Source organism: Protopterus annectens, chromosome 13.part0, assembly GCF_019279795.1.
Source record: "Protopterus annectens isolate FY-2018-M chromosome 13.part0, PAN1.0, whole genome shotgun sequence".
In the NCBI taxonomy this organism is placed as follows: domain Eukaryota; kingdom Metazoa; phylum Chordata; order Ceratodontiformes; family Protopteridae; genus Protopterus; species Protopterus annectens.
The window spans coordinates 1101787756-1101811452 of record NC_056747.1 but is presented as its reverse complement, the minus strand read 5'-3'; the positions used below and the strand labels follow the sequence as shown (position 1 = coordinate 1101811452).

Below are 23697 nucleotides of genomic sequence, written 5' to 3'. Positions count from 1 at the left end.
TCCACATCCTTACAAAACATTCAGAAAGGCTTTACACAGCACCTCCAGTGCTGCAGAAAATTAACTTGTACTATAACAGTATGATATTAAATGAAATGCAGAAGAGGTAAGGAACTGTACTTGGATATGTTGAGTAGAACATGCTTTAAGTGCAAAGAGCTGCTGCAAAACAAATGAAAGTTTCTCTTGAGTTAGTACTTGGTTGAGTTCTGTAGATGAGCTAACATGGCCTTTAAAGAATACACTTGAAGTTAAAATGCAGCAAGTTGGTCTGAGAAAAATAATTTGTAAGGAAAGTGATCATCACATCAGGAAAATGAAGTGCAACAAAAGAACAAGTTTAATGTCCAACGTAAAAAACTGCAAGAGACTACCCAGGTTACAGGTTAGAAACTGTGCTTAAAGATAGTTCAGTCTTGTGTGTTGCATTGGCATGATGTAATGGGATCCTATCTCGCCTACATTCATGACAGATGGGTTCTCTGCAACTTATATACTAGCACGAAGTCTCTCATTGGCTGGGCTATACCCTATCCCAGGATGCACTACACCTGCTTCCCCAGATCTCGTTTGCCGCTTTACAAGCTGGACGTGGTCTCGACTTGGCTGGAGCTAAGTAGTTATTTTTACCTTTATTGGTCCTTGACCTTGGGGGTTTTTGCTATATATTAATCAAACAGCTGTTTTAACAGCTTCTTTATAATATTTGTGAAGTTTAAGTGCTTGAGTGTCGTCTGGTACTTGTCCCTTTTTTTCAGTCGGGCAAGGCCCGTTTGAGTTAGAGGGCCCTTGCCCTACTCTTGTGTACTATTTAGTTCAAAAGTCCTTTGTACTGTTTATTTTAAGTCCCTTTGTGGTTTTTTGTCTTTCGGGCCAAGCCCGTTTAAATTAGAGGGCTTTGGGCCGTTGTACTTGTTTGTCAGTTGCTTCTGAGGTAATTTTCTTCTAGGTGCTTGCGCCAGTGAGTCTCGCGCTTTTCAGTTGGCGCTTTTCTTTATAGTGCTTAATTTTTGTGGTAATCTCTATTTGTTGCAGTACCTGTACTATGTCTAAAGAACAAAAATCAGGGTTTAAAAAGTGCACTCGGTGCAGTTATAAAATGTCCATAACAGACAGCCATTCAATTTGTGTTTATTGTTTGGGGCCGAAACATCTACAGGAGACTTGTAGCGTATGTCATGCCTTTTCTGCTAGAGTTCTTCAAGAACGTAAGAACAAGCTCATTTTAAAAGGGCTTATTAAACCCTCCTTTGAGGAAGCTTTGAATCCTCCTGTTGCTTCCAAAGAAAAGATCGTCGGCTCCGACAAGTCCGTCGGAGCCGACTTCTAAAAAGAAAAAGTTGACCTCTTCTTCCTCGGCTCCACTGACTTCGGGGCCGAGTGTCGAAGAGTCTGCCTCGATACCTCCTACTTCGGCTCCATTGTCTTCGGAGCCGCAAGTTGGAGTATCGAGAGGTGAATCACCTCCATCGGCTCCAATGGCTTCGGAGCCGGTGGAAGTGTGCAGCTCAGACTCTTCCCCCTCGGCCCCGAAGAAGGCTTCTTCGGCGCCGATGGTGGTCCATGAGGTGGTGGAGTCGGCGCAGACAGTATTGGAGCCGGTCCCCTTCTCCCTCGGAGCCGAGTGGAAAGTCTTCTCGAGTGTCTACCTCCTCTAAATCCTCGAGACTATCAGATTCGGACCTGGATAGGGTTTTACAGAGGCTCTTCCAATCTCCAGTGTTTGCTAAAATGGTCTCGGCTCCAGCACAGTTTGCTTCGGAGCCGATCCCCCCCCCCCCCGACACACTTGATTCCTCCTCCAACCTCCTCTGAGTTGTTGGAGCCGGTGGTGGTGGAGCAAGGTGGAGCCATACGGTCGGAGCAGAGACCCCTATCAGGCTTTTCGGCTCCGACTATGCTTCCTACCCTGTCCTCTGGTTCAGGGTTTGGTACTGCGACCTCTACAGCCGGGCCCGAGGGGCATACTTTGGGATTAGGTGCTTCAGTGCCTAGTCTTCCTCTCGGAGCATCGGCTGCTGGAATTCCCAGTGCCATCATGGCCTCTAGACCAGTGACGACTTCGGATTCTGGAGGTCCGGCCTTTGAGGCCATGAGGAGCGCGCTGGCCATGCCTTTGTCGGTTCAACTAGACTCTACCTCACCGTCCCTAGATTTGGAGACTGGTGCCTCTGTTGCGTTGCAGCCCCCCGGCAGCGGGGCCCCAGGGCCTGACGATACCCCAATCGGGGGTTCCCTTCTTCCGGGCGGTCCGTCCGAAACTGCTTCGGACGAACCCCCACGGAAGAAATTGTGTAAGAGGAAGCACGTAGACTCCCAAGATGAGTCTATTACATCGGATACTGACCTCGATGACGCGGAAGGGTCCCCCAAATCATCTTCGGATGATATCTCCTTCTCAGATATCTTGGAGATTCTGAGACAGAGAGGTGACTGGCAAGCCAAAACCCCTTCAGCTGAGGAGTCGGTCTTCCTCAAGGCCTTTGGGGCCCAGCCCTCCACCTCCTGGGTGTCTCCGCCCTTCGATGAACTCCTTGATTTGGTTTCTCGAAGGGTGTAGGAACACCCTGATTCCGTGGAACCGGTGCCTACGAGGCCCAATAAATTCTTGTCAGCTCCCCCCCAGAAAGAATTTCTCTCAAAGGGTGTACTGGTAGATGCTTTGGTGGTGGCTTCTGCCACACAGCAGGACGTGGCAGAGGCTTCGACGTCTATTCATCCTCCTAATAAGGATTCTAGGAGTATGGATAGGTACGGGAAGCGTACCCTGTCCTCAGCGGCCTTTACCTTACGGTCGCTGAATTATTTGTCATTTTACAAGGCTCCAAAGGGATCTTCTCAAAGAGCTAAATGACTCCCTTGTTGGTAATCTACCTGAAGCGCTGGCCTCTACTGTTGGCGCACAGATGAATACTCTTTTTTTCTATTAACTCGTCCATGCGGCTCATCTCGTATGCGGCCGATGGAGCGAGTAGAGCTGCGGGAACAGGCGTTGCCCTTAGGAGACTAGCCTGGTTACGCTTGTGTTCGTTTACGGAGGCCTTCAAGTCTTCCTTCACCGACGCCCCCTTTGATGGGTCATCTTTGTTTGGACCCAAGGTGAAGGACACACTAACTCGGTGCGAGCAGGAGGGCAAAACTTTGACTGCTGTTGGGGCCCGTTATTCCGCTCCTTCCAGGCCTTATCCCAAGGCTGGGAGAGGAGGGAAAATGTGGTTTAAAAAATCCCAAAAGTCTTTCTCTACTCCACCTAGTGATTCCCCCTCCAGAGGCAGGGGGGGGGGGGGATTTTGGAAGACGCCGCCCCAGAGGTGGCAGAGGCCCCCGTAACTCTGGAGACCGCGATTCCTTTCGTGGTTCTTCATACAACCAGCGTTCCTGAGTTGTTGCCCGACTGTGCAACTCCCGAGCCAGTCGGGGTCGCTTGGCGCACCCACAAGCTTGGGAATCCATAACAAGCGATCGGTGGGTGCTTCGCATCATTACCGGAGGATATATCATACCCTTCAACAAACCCCCCCTTTCTTTAAGGGAAATCCCGGACGTACCACCCAGTCAGCGGGATCAGGCAGCATTAGAGGTTTCAAAGCTGCTAGAAAAAAGAGCCATCCAGCCTGTCCCCATCGACCAGCTCGGATCAGGAACTTACTCAAAATTATTTTTGGTACCAAAAAAGACAGGGGACTTCAGGCCCATTTTGGACCTCAGTTTATTGAATCGTTTCGTAAAGAAGTCCAAATTCCGGATGGTCACTCTTCAATCTATTCTTCCTTTGCTGGAAAAAGATGCATGGATGTGCTCAATAGATCTCCAGGACGCTTACTATCATATTCCCATAGCTCAAGAGTCCAGGAGACATTTACGCTTCCCGGAGCCAGTCATTTCCAATTCCGAGCACTGCCCTTTGGTCTCACCACAGCCCCCAGGGTGTTCACCAAGTGTCTGGCAGTGGTAACTGCTCACCTGAGAAGTCTGGGATTCCAGGTGTTTCCTTATCTAGACGACTGGCTCCTTACAGCCACCTCCGAGCATCTACTTCTCCAAGCTCAGAGCCACGTTCACCTTGGGCCGTTTCTTGGGATCACATTCAATTTGCAAAAATCTGTACTACAGCCTTCGCAGCGTATTACTTTCATAGGCGCAGACTTAGACACAAAAAGAATGCGCGCCTTTTTACCGGCAGCAAGAATTCAGATCTTACAAGATCAAGTCAAATCCTGCCTTCACTTACAAAGAGCCCCGGCCCATCGGATCCTACAACTGTTGGGCTCGATGGCGTCGACTATACTTCTAGTTCCCTTGGCCAGACTTCACATGCGAATTCTACAATGGCTACTGTCGGTTCAATGGTCTTATCAGGAACTGCCCTTGAACCACTTAATCATAATCATGGAAAGTTGCCGTCGAGATCTGCGTTGGTGGCTTCTACAGTCAAATCTCGACCAGGGGCGATCCTTTATTCCTCAACGTCCCGTTGCCACTGTGACCACGGACTCCTCCCAGGTATGGTGGGGGGGTCATTACCTGGACAGGTCGGTCCAAGGCACATGGCAGATCCAGGAAACGCATTTGCATATCAATGTACTGGAGATGAGAGCGGTACTATTGGTACTCCAAGCTCTCCATCACGCTCTCCCACAGGGTCCAATTGCTATCCTATCCGACAACATGTCGGTAGTATGGTACATAAACAAACAAGGGGGTACCAGGTCTTGCCCACTATGCAGAGAAGCCATGAGACTTTGGCACTGGGCGGTAGCTACCAACCGCTTTCTAATGGCAACGCACATACCGGGGAAGTCCAATGTGATTGCGGACAGATTAAGCAGGACCATTCTCTTGCCCCACGAGTGGTCCCTCAATCAGAGTATAGCTGCGAAAATCTTCAACAGATGGGGTCTTCCTTGCTGCGACCTGTTTGCCAGCCCTCACAATGCGAAATGCAGAGAGTTCTTCACACTGTTCCCTTCTCAGGGACAGATTCCCAGGGACGCTCTGACTCACATTTGGCCCCCCGGTCTTCTCTACGCCTTCCCTCCGTTCCCCCTCCTACCGAGGGTGATACAGAAGGCCATTTACATGGAGAGCGAAATGATTCTGATTGCCCCGCACTGGCCTCGTCAAGTTTGGTTCCCTTTCCTACAGAGGCATGCGATAGAAGGTCCATGGTTTCTGGATCCGGTGCCAGACCTGTTGACTCATCAGTCAGGACGGCTTCATCCGTTTCTCAGGTCCCTGAAGTTGGCAGCATGGTTACTCCACTTCCATCCTTAGTCCGAGATAATGCTCTCTCGCCGGATGTGGTCCACATTCTGTCTTCTTCCCATAAGCCTTCCACCATCAAACTTTATTCCAGTAAATGGAAAAGGTTTGCCTTCTGGGCTCAAGAACGAGGTATAGATCCTCTCACTGCTCCAGTATCGGAGGTTCTGAATTTTCTGGCCTTCCTTTTCAGTCGGGCTCTTCAGTTTCTACCATTAAGGTTCAGCTAGCGGCAATCTCTAATTTTCATGCCTCATTTGAACCTTCATTAATGTCTCACAAACTTTGTAAGGCGTTCCTTAAAGGGGCTTGGCTCCTTAGGCCTCCTTTATCTCATCCTGTTCCTCCTTGGGATTTGAATATGGTTCTTGCTGCCCTAACTGCCCGTCCTTCGAACCAGCTGCTACTTGTGATTTAAAATTTCTGTCTTGGAAAACGGCCTTTTAGTAGCCATAACATCTGCTAGGCGAGTTTCAGAACTTCAAGCTCTTTGTTCTGATCCTCCCTATTTGATTTTTCACAAACATAGAGTTTCATTGAAATTGAACCCTGCATTTATTCCAAAGGTGGCCTCCTCTTTCTGTTTGCAACAAACCATAGAACTCCCTGTTTTTTTCCCAGAATTCTCTAATAACGCAGAATATACTTTGCATCAATTGGACGTACATAGACAGTTACATTTTTATTTGAATAGAACCGCTCAAACGCGAAAATCAAATCAATTGTTTGTTTCTTTTGCAGCGAACAAATTGGGTCAACCAGTATCTAAAGCCTCCATATCAAAATGGATTAAAGACTGTATCACCTTTGTTTATTCACAGGCCAATAAAGACCTTCCCTTTCCTGTCAAGGCTCATTCTACCAGGGCAATGGCTACTTCGGTAGCTTTTCACTCCAAATTATCCATAGATGATATTTGTGCTGCGGCTACCTGGACTTCTCCGCACACTTTTATTTCTCATTACAAGTTGGATGTGGTTTCTCGAGGCAGAGCTTCCTTTGGTTCCACGGTTCTCAGGAGTGTGTTCCAATGAGCCACCGGGATGTAGGTGCTAGGACGCTGTCCCATCTGTCATGAATGTAGGCGAGATAGGATCCCATTACATCTTTTAGTTATGTACTTACCATAACTTTGGATGTATGGGATCCATCTCGCCTACATTCATAAGTACCCACCCTCCTTCCCCCTGCCATTTGGATTTAGAGGAGCTGTAGTCACTGTTTTCTTGGCGTTCTTTCTTGAAGAACTTTAGTTGGTTATAGTGACTTATAGTGTCTCTGTGTTTACATGGGTGTATGAAAGCGAACAAACAAGATCTGGGGAAGCAGGTGTAGTGCATCCTGGGATAGGGTATAGCCCAGCCAATGAGAGACTTCGTGCTAGTATACAAGTTGCTGAGTCGGAGCCGATGGATCGGCTCCGAACCCATCTGTCATGAATGTAGGCGAGATGGATCCCATACATCCAAAGTTATGGTAAGTACATAACTAAAAGTGATACCATCTGTTTCAGAGGTTAAGTTCTAGGAAGGCTATGCCTTCTTTCCAATGTCTTAAAAAAGATAGTTTAATATTAAAATCCATAATAGCTTTAAGTTAAAGAATTTTTAAGGTGATGAGTGTAGGTAATGGATATTGCCTTGCAAAATATATGTAAATACTACACAACTGTAAAAAGTGAGATATAGTACGTGAAGAAATAGGGCTTTAAAATATAGTAATACCTAGCTGAATGATATGTGCTCTGCTGTTCACTTTCTGCGTAGTTTTGGTGATCACCTAAAGGAGGCTGGTAACTCAGTTTACATTCTTTGTTGGTTGTGGCATATTTTGGTAAACGTCTGACTATCATATAGACATTACAGCCATGCTGGTTAGCTACACTTACAGGATGTTTTTGTTCACAGGTTTTGTGCAGTGTCAGACCAGAAATCTGGTTCTTCTCCGTTGCTTCTGCTGTGCACATTACAACACAGTAAGGTTGTTTTGCGGAAGTGTTTCTAGTGCACAGGATAACAAGCTGCCCATCCCGTGTGCATTTGCAGCATTGTGCATTTTCAGTCTTCTCAGTGCATTTTCATAATGAAGTTTGATCACCCAGAAAGAGGTTTATCATTTTTTTTTCCATTTCATATCAGCTGTATTTTTGGAGTTCCATGAATGAAAGAAACTTAGGTAAAGCAAAGCACAGGCATCAAAAAAATTTCTTGGAGGTTAAAATGGATTTTGATTAGCTAATGTGTAGGATGTTGCCCCAGGAATTAAGAATTTACTTGATGTTTGAGGCATAATTTGAAATCAGTCACCTGCAGTGCCCAAAGACATCATGTTACCTGTTTTGAATCCTTAGCCCATTAGATGTTCATTGACTGGCATCTGCATTTCAGACTTGGAGGTAGCTCTTGGTGTACGCACAGCTTTGTGTGGTATAACCTTTTCTTGATGATTTCCTTCCAGATGCTGAACGCTACTCTCCTTCTCCAAAACCGAATCACAGCTGTATGTTCAAAAGAGAGCCCCCTGAGGGATGTGAGCGAGTCAAAGTAGTTGAAGAAGCTGTGTAAGTAATGGTTTCATATATTCTCTCCCATCTTAATGTAAACCCAGCGAATTCATTTTGTTCATAACTATTTTATTTTCTGTGAATGTTCATCATAGTCATCACATTCATCACTGCTGTAATAGCCTTGGTTATATGGGTTATATCCTGCCAAGGCTACAACAGCTGGCCAGCTTCCAACGCTTCAGGGCACCTTACACACACACGCGTGCGCAAACAAACTGTCGGGTCGCTCAAGCTGAGCTGACTGAAGAACAGGTTTTGGGGCGAAGTCCATCAAAGCTGCATTGCCACTGTGTACACTGCTGTGAGTGTACTCCAGGATCAATGGTAGTCTTGTGCTATTCCTTTGCTGCTCAGACAAGCTCCCATTTGGAGGGGAAAAAATTCCATTTTCCTATTTGTACTAACATTTTATCTCTTTCATCTTCAAGAAAGTTACTTTAAAGCTGGGAGTTGTGTGTGTTAATGGACTGTTACAAGACTGTAATGCACTTTTAAACAGAGTGCTCATTTTTTCTGTCCGTTTAAATGGTGTTAAGTAACTGAAAACTTTTTTTTTCTGTGGACACATTTTTACTTTTGAGGTACTGGCATAGTGCTTTAAAGTGCTTTATACTGTACATTTCTGTGAAAGTAAGTTTTGTAGACTGGTACTGTTGACCAACATTTGCTTCTGGTCTTCCCCCATGTTCAGTTTGACCAAGGAACAGACTACCGGTCTAATGGTCAGTTGTCCTTCCAGCCCCAAAAATTAAAAATTAAGCAAACTGGCTTTGCCACAACGGCAGGTTAGAAATTTGCCCACACTCGACAGTGGCCATTTGTACCTCAAACCACTCCTCTTTTATCCCGGATCCTTCTAGTGTAGCACCTACAAGCCATTATGGACCAGGGGTTAGCCACGTCCTCTGCGACTGTTGGAATTCCGAAAATGGGAAAGGGAGAGCCACTCTCGTTGATCCTGAGAGGGGGAACCAGGAAGGGTTTCCTCGTTGTCAGAGTGCTTTACTCATCCCTGGGGAAGTTGTTGCTGCCTTTAGTAACATGGTTGGCCCATTTTGCTTGTCAGAAAGAAGCAGAAAGCCAAGCATGTTATCTACTCCTCAAATTTCTTTGAATAAGATTAGATCTGGTTTTACCAATTTTCATTTATTAACAATTGGGTTTGGACCCGTTCCTCAGATCTGACTTGGCCATTACTAAAGCTCATGGCCACCAAAAAAAATAGTGATGCACCAACCCTAACATTCCTTAGATCTCATTTGCCACTTTAGAGTGAAGACACAGTAGCTTTTGGCTCTCGAGCTACATAGCATTTTTGTATGTCCGATATTTGAAAATTTTCAAATAACTCTTAAATATTTCATTCTTTAATATTCTATTCTTTATTCCTATACCTCCCTTTCTACTCTTTACACTGCAACTTGTTTACTATTGCTGGTAATTGTATATTACCCCTTTTTTAGGGTAATCTTTATACCATCGTTGGTATTTCTGTTGTATAAATTAAAACAAAAATTATCTTAGTTTTTTGATTAACAATTGGAAATGTCTGAAGAAAGCCCCCTTGGGGTTTAAAAAATGCACGGAATACAGATGTAAATTTCTGCTTTCAGGTTCTCACTCTGTGTGTGTTGTTTAGGGTCACAGCACTTAAATGTTGAATGCAAAATTTGTCAGATTTAATCCAATTGCCTTGGCTGATATGAAGAATTAATTAATATTTTTATTTAAATAAATTTTATATAAATAAATAAAATAATTAATATTAAAAGGATTATTCGCGTCTTCCTTTTCCAAAGCATTATTTGGGGCTCAGCCCCCAAGCACAAGGCAAAAGGATCTTCTAAGCCTTCTTGTATCCTCTACACCATCACTGGATTCTACCACTGAACCACGAAGGGAAAAGGCCAAGAAATCTGATCTGAAAGTTGCTTTTGTATCTGTGTCTGACAGTAAGTTTGCTTTATCCCGGCTCCACCAAGTCTCCTCTTCAGTTTTTCCCTTGAAAGTAGTCTAACTCTCGATCTAAGCACTTAAAAAGCATCCTACAGTCCAGCACTTGCTGAGACCTAATAGCAAGCACTCGTATACCCCGACACTTGATTGCCCAGCAGGGCAAGGCTCAATGTGATGGTGTTCAATCTCGCCGTTTGTTCTTACACATGGGTTCGGAGCCGATCCTCGGCTCCGTGTCTGCCGCTTGCAAGCTCTGCATCGAGAAGAAGCTCGAGACAATCTAATACCCACAATCCCCCTCTGCCTTTACCTCAGATCTAGTTTGCCGCTGCTGTGATCGCTGGGAGCTAGCTCGAGCATCTTGAGATAAGATATAACTTTATTTTTGTTATATTTTAGAAAAAGTTTGTTCTAAAAAGTACCTTTTGGTATACTTAGTGTATGTGTGTGTGTAGGTAGAATTTCTCGGTTCCGTTAAGTTTATTTAACTGGTTAGAGTTTTTCGGGGCCTACCACCCCTTTCTTAAATTTGACAACCGGACTGACATATACATCGGATTTGACTTTTTTCTATTGGATTTGTCTCTCATACTGGACTTGACCTTTCTCTTTCCTGTAAAATGTCTGAGAAAATTAAATCAGGCTTTAAACGTTGTCAGTGTGGCCAAAAAATGTCAGTTACTGACAACCATAGTTCCTGTGTCTACTGCCTTGGCCCTCTCCACTTACAAGAGGACTGTTCAATTTGTCACTCTTTTAGTGGGAGGGTCATGACAGATAGGCGCAGGAAACTCATGGACAGAGGGTTGTTAAAACCTTCCTTTCAGGAGGCTCTGGATGCTTCAGACCAGGCATCCAAATCCTCGAAGGAATCAAAGACGTCGGAGCCCAAGTCATCGGCTCCGAGCTCTTCGAGTAAAGTTAGATCACCGGTTCCACAGACTTGGGCGAGTGTTCAACTGGTGTCTGTTCCTGAGCCTCGAGTCTTGGAACCGGTGATGGAGCTCCCTCCCTCGACTTTATTGAGGTCGGCTCCGTCTTCGGTTCCTTCGACCCGTTCTTCTTCTAAGCTCTCCGATGTCGATGTGGATCGTGTGGTGCAGAAGTTATTGGAGCATTCGGCCCTATCCAAACTTATTTCAGTTTCCACCCAGTTGGTGTCGAAACTTGAAGGCCTCCCATTGTCTCCATCCATTCCTCCTCCGAGACCTGTCCAGTCTTTGGAGCCGGAAGAGGTTGATCTTCTGATTGTGGAGCCCTCTGGTCCAGAACCGTCCTTTTCTCGGTCTGTTCCTCTCACCTCGACTCCGTCGGACCCGGTACCGGAGTCTCGGAGCCGACGATCTGTCCTTGGTTCTGGGGCAGAGAGTCGAACCGGCGTTCGGTTCCGACTCTTCCCTCGGGCCTCTCGCTGATCGATTCAGCTCCGTCCTCGGGTCGATGCCTTCGGTGCCTGTTTCGGGATTCTTCCCATTTCTTCGAACCGAGATTCTTCGACTCGGGACCCGGGGGCTTTCGATCTAATGAGGAAGGTGTTGTCTACCCAGACAACTACATCAGTAGAAGCAACCTCTCCTCCCCATAAAGGGCCGTTATCCTCCTCTGCACCCACGGCCACATCCAAGCGTCGAGCACCGGTGTCTCAGCCACCCCTGGAGGTGCCCCTCTTCCTCGGAGGCTTCTTCGGATGCTCCCCGAAGAAGTCCCTAGGAAAAGATTGTGTAAGAGGAGACACTTAGATTCTCCACAAGAATCCTTGACATCCGATACTGACTTAGATGAGTCAGAAGGGTCCCCTAAGTCACCTTCAGAAGATGTCTCTTTTCTGACATATTGGAGATCCTGAAACAGAGAGGTGACTGGCAGTCCCTCCCCTTCTGAGGATGAGTCAGTCTTGCTGAAGGCATTCGGTGCTCGCCCTTCTTCCTCCTGGGTCACTCCGCCCTTCGATGAGTTAATGGAACTTATTGCTCGAAGGGCGTGGGAGGCTCCTGACACAGTGGAACCAGTCCCAAGGAAACCCAATAAGTATATCACTGCACCCCAGGACAAGACTTACTTAACAAAAGGAGTTCCAGTGGGCGCTATGGTGGTGGCAGCGGCCACGAAAAAGGAGATGTCGGAATCTTCCTCATCTGTCCATCCCCCTAATAAAGATTCTAGGACTATGGACAGGTATAGGAAGCGCATTTTAAGTTCAGCGGCTTTTTCCATGCGATCCCTGAACTATTTGACCCACTTTACACGACTACAGAGGGATCTAGTCAAAGAGTTGGGAGATACCCTCCAGGGTACTACAGATGCTGCTGTCTCAGAGAAAGTGACAGCGCAACTTAATACCCTTACATCCATTGTGAACTCGTCCATGAGGCTGATCTCTTACGCGGCGAAGGTTCGAGTAGGGCAGCAGCTTCAGCGATTGCTCTTCGCAGACAATCCTGGATGCGCTTATGTTCATTTGCGGAAGCCTTCAAGTCTTCCTTTACTAACGCCCCATTTGACGGTGCCACTCTCTTTGGCCCCAAAGTAAAGGAGACCCTTACCCGGTGTGAGCAGGAGGGAAAGACTCTGTCTGCTGTCGGAGTCCGTTTTTCCACCCCAACCAGACCGTACCCCAAAGGGCAACGTGGTGGAAAAATGTGGTTTCGAAAACCCCAAGGATCTTTCCCAGGCACACAGGGTGATGCCCTTCTAAAGGCAGAGGAGGGGGCAGAGGTGGAAGACGCCGCCCTGGCGGCAGAGGGGGTCCGCAGAATCAAGATGACAGGGATACACTCCCTGGTAAACCTTTCCAGCACTCCTGAGAAGGAGGCCCGACTGTCCTGCTCTGGAGGCAGTCGGGGGTCGCTTAGCTTTATACCCTCAGGCCTGGCAAAACATAACTACAGACAAGTGGGTAAAAAGCGTGGTTACCAGAGGTTACAATATACCTTTTCTATCCCATCCCATTCCAAAGAAAAGACTCCCAGATGTACCGCCCCATCTGCGAGAGCCAGCAGCTATAGAAATTTCAAAGCTGCTAGAAAAAAGTCATCCAACCAGTCCCAGCGGACCAGAAGGGATTCGGGACTTACTCAAGGTTCTTTTTAGTTCCAAAGAAAACAGGGGACTGGAGGCCCATTCTGGACCTAAGCGACCTCAATACCTTCGTCAAGAAAGAAAAGTTCCGAATGGTCATGCTTCAATCGATCCTTCCATTCTTACAGAAGGACGACTGGATGTGCCCAATAGATCTGAAGGATGCATACTACCACATCAAAATGGCCAGGGCATCCAGAGATCATTTGCGCTTCTGTCTGGGTGCCAGTCACTTTCAATTTGAGCCCTGCCCTTTGGTCTGACCTCAGCCCCAGGGTCTTCACCAAATGCATGGCAGTGGTAGCATCTCACTTGAGACGCCAAGGATTCCAGGTGTTTCCGTATCTGGACGACTGGCTCCTTTCTGCCACCACCCAGCGTCAACTAGTACAGGCCAGAGACTATACTCTTCAACTGTGTATTCACCTAGGAATTTCCGTAAACTTCGAAAATCCTTACTACAGCCATCACAGAGTATCTTATTCATAGGAGCGAATTAGATACACATCAGTTAATTCTAAGACTTCCTCCAGAAAGGATACTTTCACTTCAGACTCACATACGTCTTCTTCTCTTGTCCAGGAAATCCCCAGCAAAACTGGTACTGAAGGTTTTGGGACTCATGTCAGCTTCTCTTATTGCAATACCCTTGGGAAGACTGCACATGAGAGTCCTACAATGGCTACTGTTTGCACAATGGTCGCTCCAACAACTACCTCTAACACACGAGATTCTTATACGAACACATGCAAAACACACCTAAACTGGTGGGTTCACACGTGCAACCTTTCCAAGGGGAGACCATTTGTGCTACCGCCTACAGTTACGGTGACCACAGACGCTTCCCTGATAGGGTGGGCGGGCATCTTTCAGGGACAGACAGTCCAAGGCGAATGGACCAATTTAGAGTACAATCTGCACATCAATGTTCTAGAGTTGAGGGCAGTGTTTCTAGCGTTGCAACACTTTGCTCCTCTTCTTCCTCTGGGAACTATTGCAGTTCAGACGGACAACATGTCGGTAGTCTGGTACATAAACAAGCAAGGGGGAACCAAGTCCTATCAGTTATGCAGAGAGGCCATGAGAATCTGGCAATGGGCGGAGTCCACGGGTCGCTTTCTGATAGCAACGCACATCCCGGGGTCATCCAAAGTCATAGCCGACAGGCTAAGCAGAGCAATTCTGTTACCGCACGAGTGGTCTCTAAAACAGTCAGTTGCGAAAACGATTTTTCGCACGTGGGGCCAGCCTTCCTGCGATCTGTTTGTGTCTCCAATGAACGCCAAATGCAGGAGCTACTTTGCCCTATTACCCCCTCCAGGGGAAGTCCCCAGGCACGCACTGATTCACGATTGGCCCCCGGGCCTCCTGTACGCATTTCCTCCCTTCCCCCTGATATCAAAGTTTCTCCAGAAAGCCAAAAACCTACACAGGACAATAATCCTCATTGCTCCATTCTGGCCTCGTCAAATTTGGTTCCCCTTCCTGATGACACACTGCATTCGGGGATCCTGGACCCAGAGCCAGATCTATTGACTCACTCGTCAGGGGCTCCTCACCCCGTGCTCTTGTCCCTCCATCTAGCAGCTTGGCTGCTCCAATTCCCAACTTAGCCAGGTCTGATCTTCTTTCGCCTGCAGTTCAGAATATATTAGTGGCTTCTCATAAAGCTTCCACTACTAAAACATATACTAGTAAATGGAAGCGATTTGTATTCTGGGCGAATACACAGCAAGTGGATCCTGTTATAGCTCCTTTGAATAAAATATTAGAGTTTAACAGACTTGTTCCATCAGGGTGCTTCTCCTACCACATTAAGAGTTCAATTGGCTGCCATTTCTAATTTCCATGTGGAAGAATGTGGGGCTCCTGTTATGGCCCACAGACTATGTAAAGCCTTTTTAAAAGGGGCTTTTCATATTAGACCACCAATTAGATCTCCTACGTCACCTTGGAGTCTAAACTTATTGTTATCTAAGTTAATGTTGCCCCCCTTTGAACCAGCCTCCTCTTGCCCATTGAAATTTTTGTCATGGAAGACTCTCTTTTTGGTAGCCATTACATCCGCTAGGCGAGTATCTGAACTTCAAGCTCTCTCCATTAAGCACCCTTATTTGATCTTTCATTCTGACAGTTTCTCTTCGCACTAATTCATCCTTCCTAAAGTTTGTTCTATTAATAATATTAATCAGTCCATTGAATTACCCACTTTCTTCAAGAATCACTCCAATAAAATGGAGTATATGTTGCACAAATTAGATGTTCACAGACAGCTAAGGTTTTACTTGGATAGAACAAAAGATCACAGAAAAGCTGATCAACTTTTTGTATCCTTTGCTGATAACAGGAAAGGAGTAGCGGTTACCAAAAGAACTCTTTCTAAGTGGTTAACGGATTGTATCATCTATGTCTATGATTCTTCAAATCAAACTCTTTTGCACAAACCCAAAGGACATTCCACAAGGTCAGTGTCTACATCCCTGGCTCATGCAGCCCGCCTACCACTAGACACTATTTGTGCGGCTGCTACTTGGTCTAAGCCACATACATTCATTTCTCATTATAAGGTAGACAAGGTTTCTAGGGACAGGGCAACCTTTGGTTCCACTGTGCTCAAGAACGTCCTTCCGTGAGTTCCTCAGGAACAAGGAGCTAGGGACACGCTACCCATGTGTAAGAACAAACGGCGAGATTGAACACTATCACATATAGAAGTTATGTCCTTACCATAACGTTCCATGTGGAGTGTTCATCTCGCCTTTGTTCTTACATTCCCACCCTCCCGCCCTTAGGAAGAACGTTCAGTTTTGGTGCCTGGCCTGGGGCATTCTGCTTCTGCATTGCAGTTGTTGTGTATATAGTTGACATGTGTATATATATATATATGTGTATATATATATATATATAGACTCTTAGTTCTGTGCATATGTGATGTAAGCATGAGTGTGCTCTCTCTGACTACTGGTTTGCTTGCAAACTAGATCTGAGGTAAAGGCAGAGGGGGATTGTGGGTATTAGATTCTCGAGCTTCTTCTCGATGCAGAGCTTGCAAGCGGCCGACACGGAGCCGAGGATCGGCTCCGAACCCATGTGTAAGAACAAAGGCGAGATGAACACTCCACATGGAACGTTATGGTAAGGACATAACTTCTATTTATTCACCCCTCACCAACCAAGCGAATAAGCAGCTCACCCTACTATTCAGGCATGTCCAAAGGGCAATTTCAGGTATACTCTCCAGTCCAGCTGCTGAACCTGAATATCATGAGGCAATGTTACAACTGTCTCATGTACAAAGACAACCCTCTCCTCCTACCACAAAACATTAACATATGCGAGAGATGCAATTATATAGCAAATTGGAGGCTAAGCTCTCTCCACCCAAGACTGGAACAGGCAGTCAGGAGAAGGTTAACACTTTCACCACACCTCCAGCCTCAGAGACATACTAAACCAGCACTGGCAAAATATACACAAAATCATACTCTGAGGCTCTGAATAAAAACCTGCAAAAGCATCACAGACCTCCAAAGCAGGCACCCAAAAAAACTGCACCTCCTGTCACAAACCAGACAACACATAAAACACAATCAGTGTGCAGCACAATCACAGCCCTTAAGGCGAAATAACATACCTAACACTAGTAATAAGCGACTCTAGAGTCAGGCACACTGACGTCCCTCTCACTAGGCTGGACAAGAAGGTTACTGTAAGCTGCCTGTCGGGAGCCAGAATCCTCCACATAACACAAGCACTCTGGTCTCTCCAGAACAAGTACAAATATGACTGTCATTGTTCATGTTGGTGTGAATGACCTGAGATGTACCTCCCTGGACTACATGAAAAGAGACATGGAAGAGCTCTCTGATCATGTAGCCCAGGCGGCGATGACCCTGAGTAGCATCCTGCCCTCACCAAGAATGATACCGCAGTATAAAGAAAAAATGATCAATTTCAACAATTGGCTAAGCTTCTGGTGTCATTCAAACGGGATCCGGTGCGTCTCAGCCTGGGATGACATCCTCGACATGCCTCGTTGCTTCGCAAGAGACTGCTTGCACCCGTCACCCCTAGGCTTTCGAATACTGGCCAAGGCTTTTGCTGCCCCCATAGTGCCTTTTTAGGCAAGGCTCAAACGTCAAACCCACCTCCATAAACAGCACAAATAAAAAAATGAGGGTTATGCTACTCAATGCCAGGAGTTTAAATCTCAAAATGCACGCGCTCAAAGCACTCCTCAGTATGGAGAACGTCAACATCTGTGTGCAGTAACTGAAACCTGGTTCAAGGCTCCACAGAGCACCCTAGCACTACCACACATTTCGGCCACAGAACATGGACCGAAACAAAAGGAGGGGGTGTATCCATATTCATCAAGGATACCTACACCTCCAGGTTAGTTGCACAGCATGATACCTCTGAGATCATCCATGTGCAACTAACATCAGGCAAATCTGCAATGCAAATTGTGGCCTGCCACAGATCACCCTCCATGACCGAGGACCACCACTCCGCCTTTCTGGAGACACTGGAAAACATGAAGGTCCTACCAAACACCCTGATATTGGGCAATTTCAATTACCCTACCGTTAACTGGGAAAACTACTTAAGTACAAACTCCCAGGTCCAGCACTTCCTGGAATTTATCTCAAATGCCCTGGATCAGCTGGTAAACTCCCCTACCAGAGGTGAAAACATATTGGACCTGGTCATCACCAGCATGGGCGACAGGTGTTCTACACCAGAGGTCAACCCATCACTGGTTAGATCAGACCGTAAACTAATCACTCTGGATGTCCACACCACTACCTCCAACCAAAGAAACCACAGTGAATAAACTTGTCTATAGCAAACTTCACATTACTTAAGACAGAGGTGGTAAGTTTCACAGCCCCCACGCGTCCAAGATGCAGGAACCGTTACAAATGCACTCTGAGCACCTATAAGGATGCATGGATCGTGCCATCCCTAGCAAAACCAAGACTCACTCCCCTAAGAGAAAGAAACCAGCCTGGTGGACCCCTGCCATAAACAGACTATACAGTAGAAGGAGGAAACTAGTTCAGAAAAAAAGCAAATCCCAAGAAGGAAAGACATCCCTGATCAGTATCTGTAAGAAACTAAAGTCCCTCATAAAATCCTCCACGGCTAACTTCGAAAGAAAAATAGCCAAGGATTTGAAAGATAACCACAAAGCCTTCTTTCGCTACGTTCAAGAATCTAAGTGGCAACTCGCAGATATGCTCTGAGCAAGTGCTAAATAGCACAAAATATACTGAACCCACTGATATTGCCAACATTCTGGCAGATAGATTCAGTGCAAACTTCACCCCCCTCTCACCCCAAAAAGGGCCCACAACAATACTGGAAAAGTGTAGTGTCCCAGAAATCACAGACGCACATGTGAAAACAGCCCTTTCAAAAGCCAAAAGCACAGTGTCAGTGGGGCCAGATGGTGTCCCAGGCGGCGTCTTGCACGAACTACAGAATGAACTAACCCCCCACCTAAACACACTGTTCAGCCTCAGCGTCTCCACAGGCTACATGCCCATAGAATGGCGCACAGCAATGCTTATTCCGATCCACAAAGGAGGGGCCACAACTGACCCTGGTAACTATCACCCCATAAGCCTGACTAGCCTGGTCTGCAAGGCTGTGGAGCGCATCATCAAGGAACTCCTTAACGGACATTGGGAAACTCCAAACACTTGACCCGACCCAGTTCAGCTTTACTAAGGGCAGATCATGCTTACTAAACCTGGTTGACTTCGTGACAGTCACCAAGGCCATAGATGAAGGGAAGGTAGTTCACACAGCCTACCTTGACCTCGCCAAGGCTTTTGACACCATTCCCCACTCAGGAATTATAGAAAAACTCACCCGCCTGAACATTAAACCCCCCCCCCCCCACGTCACGAGATGGGTTGCCAACTGGCTTAGACTGAACTCACACAGTAAGAATAGCAGGCTCCAGGTCTGACTCTAAACCAGTCACAAGTGGTGTCCCACAAGGCTCGGTCCTGGGACCCTTACTGTTCAGCATATACTTCTCAGAAGTACAGGCAAACACAGGAGGACTATGGCTAACCAAGTTCGCCGAAGACTGCAAACTGGGAGCCCTAATTGACTCTCCGGCTGACACGGACATTCTCCAAAAGGGCCTTACTGAGACTGACAGCTGGTGTCAGTCATGGTCTCAAGCTAAATGCCAAAAAATGCATAGTCTTCCCGTTTGGGAAAAACACCCATGAATTACCACATAGGTGGCAGCCCCCTTAATACAGAAGAGGTAATAAGAGATCTGGGGACCAGGTATATAGTAATCTCTCCTTTGACGATCATATTGCCAAAGTAGTTAGGAAGTCCTATGTAGCCCATCTAATTACTAAAGGGTTCACATCTAGAAATAGAGGTTATAGTGCCCCTCTACTCGTCACTTATCAGACCCATCATAGAGTACAATGCCCCGTTTGGGATGTACCTCACAAGACACTTCCAACAGCTGGAAAGACCACAAAGATACCTCACCAAGGGGATTACTGGTCTCAAACATATGTCCTATGCAGCCCGACTGGAAAAACTCCAGCTGTACTCAGTGGCATATCGCTTACTCAGTGGCATATCGCTTACTCAGAGGTGATCTCTGCCTGACTTACAAAGCCATGTTCAACTCAGAACTGATGCTCCACCTAAAGAAATCCAAGTCACTGCGAGCCACTCGCTCTAGTGAGCTAAACCTCGCCACAACAATAAATAGAATATGCTGGAGGGTTAGATTCCTGTCACAGAGACTCCCCATGCTTTGGAACAAAATTCCTAACTACATTAGGCAGAGCCCCTCACTAACACTCTTCAAGAGAAACCTAGAGTGGATGGGTAACAGAAAATACACCCCTGGGATCACTTCACTGGCTCTTCTTGAAAGAGGCTCAGTTAATCAATGGGGTGGCGAAAGCTGATACTCTGGCTAGGCTTATAAATGCCCTCGGGCAGATAGCCTAGTACCTACCTATGAACCTATAGTGTCCAACTTTATTGGATCCGAAGTAGTTACCAAGAGCTAGATACTCACCTTCCCTGGATCTAGTACCATCTCACATACCTTCTTTCCTAGAAGTACATTGGTGCTCAAGATCCCCATCACTGGCATCTACTCGTTCTTCCAGGAGTCTCACTGAAGCAAATGTGGACTGGATGATGAGGAAATTTCTCTCTGCGCAAATACAGATTGGAGTTATTCTGGCTCCTATTCATTGCGTCAGGAAACCTTTGTGAGCACTACACTACCCTTTCCTGCTCCTTCACCAATCCGAACAGTTGATCTGAAGTAGTTAACTCCTTTGTGAGCACTACACTACTCTTTTCTGCTCCTTCACCAATCCGAACAGTTGATCTGAAGTAGTTCACTTCATTTGATCAGCAACCTGTGGGTATCGGATCCGACCTCGGATCCGTGCCGGCAGCTTTCCAAGCTAAAGATCCGAGCTCTCAGCTCCTCCCCCTTACCCATAATACCCTGCTACCTCCCTCCAGTCTTCAGATCTCGTTTGCCCCGGCTTCTGAAGCATTAGGGACGAGCTCTTAGCGTTTTAGGTAGGTGTATTTTTCTCAGATAAATAGTTTTTTGTGTGTGTGTGTGTGTGTGTGTGTGTGTGTGTGTGTGTGTGTGTGTGTGTGTGTGTGTAGTAAGCCCTTTGTGTAGTTAAACTGTGTTATTATTTTTTTGTGGTAAATTAGTATTTTTTCCCTTGCTCTTACTGTGTGTGTCAGGGCGTGTGCTTGTGTGTGATGGCCGAGGACCCTAAGGCCATTTTTTCAAAATATGCCGAGTGTGGTAATAAGCTGTCCCCCGCGGATGGCCCCACTCAGTGTGTTCTTTGCCTGGGGGGGGTAGCCCACTTAAAATCGGGCTGCCAGATTTGTGCAGCCTTTAACCCCTGGGCTCTGAGGGACAGGAGAAATAAACTAATCTTTGCGGGACTCTTACCCCCGGATTCCTCTACCTCCTCTCCCTCAGTGGTGCCAGTCACGGCTGCTACTGTCCAGCCTTCAGCTCCCCCTCCTCTGGCTGGGACTCAAACTCCCACTGCTTCCCAGGGAGAGGGGGACTCTTCCAGTAAAGAGAAAAGACATAGAGAGAAGGATAGGGATAGACACGAGTCGTAAGCAGCGGGCCGAATCAGTTCCTTCGGTGCAGTCAGCTAAATTGACTTGCTCCCCTGTGAGGGTTTCCAGGTCTTCCCCCTCTCTGCTCCATTCTCCACACTTCTCTCCGGAGCCGGAGGAGGAGTCCCAGTCAACTTCGAGGTCGTGTAGGTGGCCTGCCTCAATGACTTCTTCCAGGTCTACCAGGAGTCTGTCCGACGCAGATATGGACCAGATGATGCGTCGATTCCTGCAGGCCCAGATGCAGATGGGAGTGCTCCTGCCCCCCCCCCTCCGGGAGGGAGCTCTGCCCCATTCTTTGCACCCATTGCTCCTTCTCCAATCCACTGTTGGGTTTCAGAGCCGTCGGATCTGAGTTGTCTCAAAGCCGGGGAGTCGGCACCGATAGTAGTTGCTACTTCGCCAGCCTTACCCTCGAGTTTATCGGGTTTTCTTTCGGATCCGAGCTCTTGGGGCCGAGAGCAGAGCTTCAGATCCGCAGGGGTGAGTGCCTTAGGCTCCATTGCCATCGGAGCACACTTCCCTTTCGGGACCGATCGTGTCTGCTCCAACACCGGTCCTCACGTCGGAGCCGAGGGGACTACTCTCGGAGCCACGGGTGAGTGGTTCACCTTCGGCCTTCGATGTGGTGGAGAGGGTGCTGTCAAGGAGTTAGAAGTCCCCGGTCCGTACTACGGATCTTCCCTTCACTCCCTCGCATATGGGCCTGTCTTCCATCGTCCGGCCCTAGGGACAGCCTGCGTCTGTGCCCCAGTTGGTTCCCGTAGAGGAACAGGACCCCATTGGTGAGCCCTCCTTGGACAGCCCTGCCAAGGAGGTCCCTCACAAACGAAAGTGTAAGAGGGGGCACTTGGACTCCGCCCCCCCCCCCCCCCCCCCCCGAGTCCCTCACAGAGGACACTGATTTAGGGGAAGGTTCCCCCAGGTCACCCCTAGAGGACGTCTCATTTGGAGACATTATGGAGATGCTGCGCATAGGGGGGGGGTCAGCCCAGAAACATTCCTCGGATGAGTCTTTCTGGAGGCGTTCGCAGGCCCGTCTACCTCTTGGGTGTCCCCTTCGGCCGACCCCCTGGTAGACTTGATATAACTACCAGGGCTTGGAAGGAGCCGGACACTGTGGAGCCAATCCCTAGGAGACCGGATAAAATTCTTAGTCCCCCTTCTGACAAGCCGGCGTGGAATAAAGGTTCCACGGTAGATGCCATGGTGGTGGCGGTGGCCACCAAGAAGGAACTGGCACAAGAAAGTTCCTTGGTCCATCCCTCCTGATAAGGAATCTCGGACGATGGACCACATTGGAAAGCAGATGTTTCCTTCAGCCACCTTTTCTATAAGGGAGCTGAATTATCTGGCACACGTAATTAGGCTTCAGCGGGATCTGATAAAGGAATATGCTGGGTCTCCCCCGGAGTCCATGGCAGCCGAGGATAAATGGACGACCTCTGCTCACATGGCCACTCTGAATCAAATACTTCTATGCGGCTTCTCTCCCATGCCACGGAGGGGGTGGCTAGGGCCAGCGGAGCAGGGGTCGCTTTACAGCGCCACACCTGGCTCCGTCTTTGCAACTTTGTGGAACCCTTCAAGGCGTCCTTTGCGAATGCTCCTTTTGACGGTTCTACGCTATTCAGCAAAACGTCCGCGACACGCTACTCCAGAGTGAAAAAGATGGGAAGATGCTTTCTGCCATCGGAATCTGCTTCTCCGCTCCTCAAAGGTCCTCGTCAAGGAACCAGAGAGGACAAAAGAAGATGTGGTTCCAGAAGTCTCAGCTGTCCCGTCCCGCTCTGGACCCTTCGTCCTTCAGAGATAGAGGAGGACAAGGTGGATGCCAGCCCAGAGGCAGAGGGGGGCCGAAGAATTACGGGTTGAGAGAACCCTTCTCCGACCGACCCGTGCAGCAGCCCTGAGGTGTTGCCCGACTGTCCCTCTGTGGAGGCAGTCGGGGGACGTTTTTCGGAGCATCTAGCAAATTGGGAGTCCATTACTACAGATCGTTGGGTGCTCCAAATAATATCCAGAGGTTACTCTTATCCCCTTTCTGAATCTTCCTCCGCTAATGAAGCACCTCTCCGATGTTCCACCCAATCAGAGGGAGGCTGCAGCTTCAGAAATACAGAAGTTGCTAGAAAAAAGGGCCATCCAACACGTCCCCCCAGACAAGTCCGGGTTGGGCAATTACTCCAGGTTCTTTTTGGTGCCAAAAAAGACGGGGGATTTGAGGCCAGTTCTCTACCTGTCTACTCTGAACCTGTTCATTGCCAATGAGAAATTCCAGATGGTCACTGTACAATCTATTCTCCCCCTCCTGCAGGGGAACGACTGGATGTGCTCCATAGACCTCAAGGATGCGTACTACCATATTCTCATGGACAGACGATCCAGAAGGTCTCTCTGCTTTCGGCTAGGGGCCAGTCATTATCAGTTCAGGGTTCTTCCATTCGGCCTCACCACAGCCCCCAGGGTGTTCACCAAGGTCATGGCAGTTGTAGCAGCACACCTGAGACTTCAGGGAATGCAGGTCTTCCCATACCTAGACGACAGGTTCCTCACCGCCCCCACTAGGCATCTACTCTGTTCTGCCAGGAATTATTTACTCTTGACCCATCATCTAGGCATTACCATAAATTTCAGGAAGTAGTCTCTCCTTCCTGTTCAAGTTCTGG

The 23697-nt window shown here is 47.6% G+C and overlaps 1 protein-coding gene across 1 annotated transcript in view; it reads left to right on the top strand.

Moving 5' to 3' along the window:
• The window catches only part of FAM117A (family with sequence similarity 117 member A), a gene marked incomplete in the record, with an annotated part of 933427 nt that overhangs the window by 647766 nt on the left and 261964 nt on the right, over positions 1-23697 (top strand). The window contains 1 exon segment of the mRNA XM_044055073.1: positions 7720-7822. Coding sequence (XP_043911008.1) covers positions 7720-7822 — 103 coding nt within the window.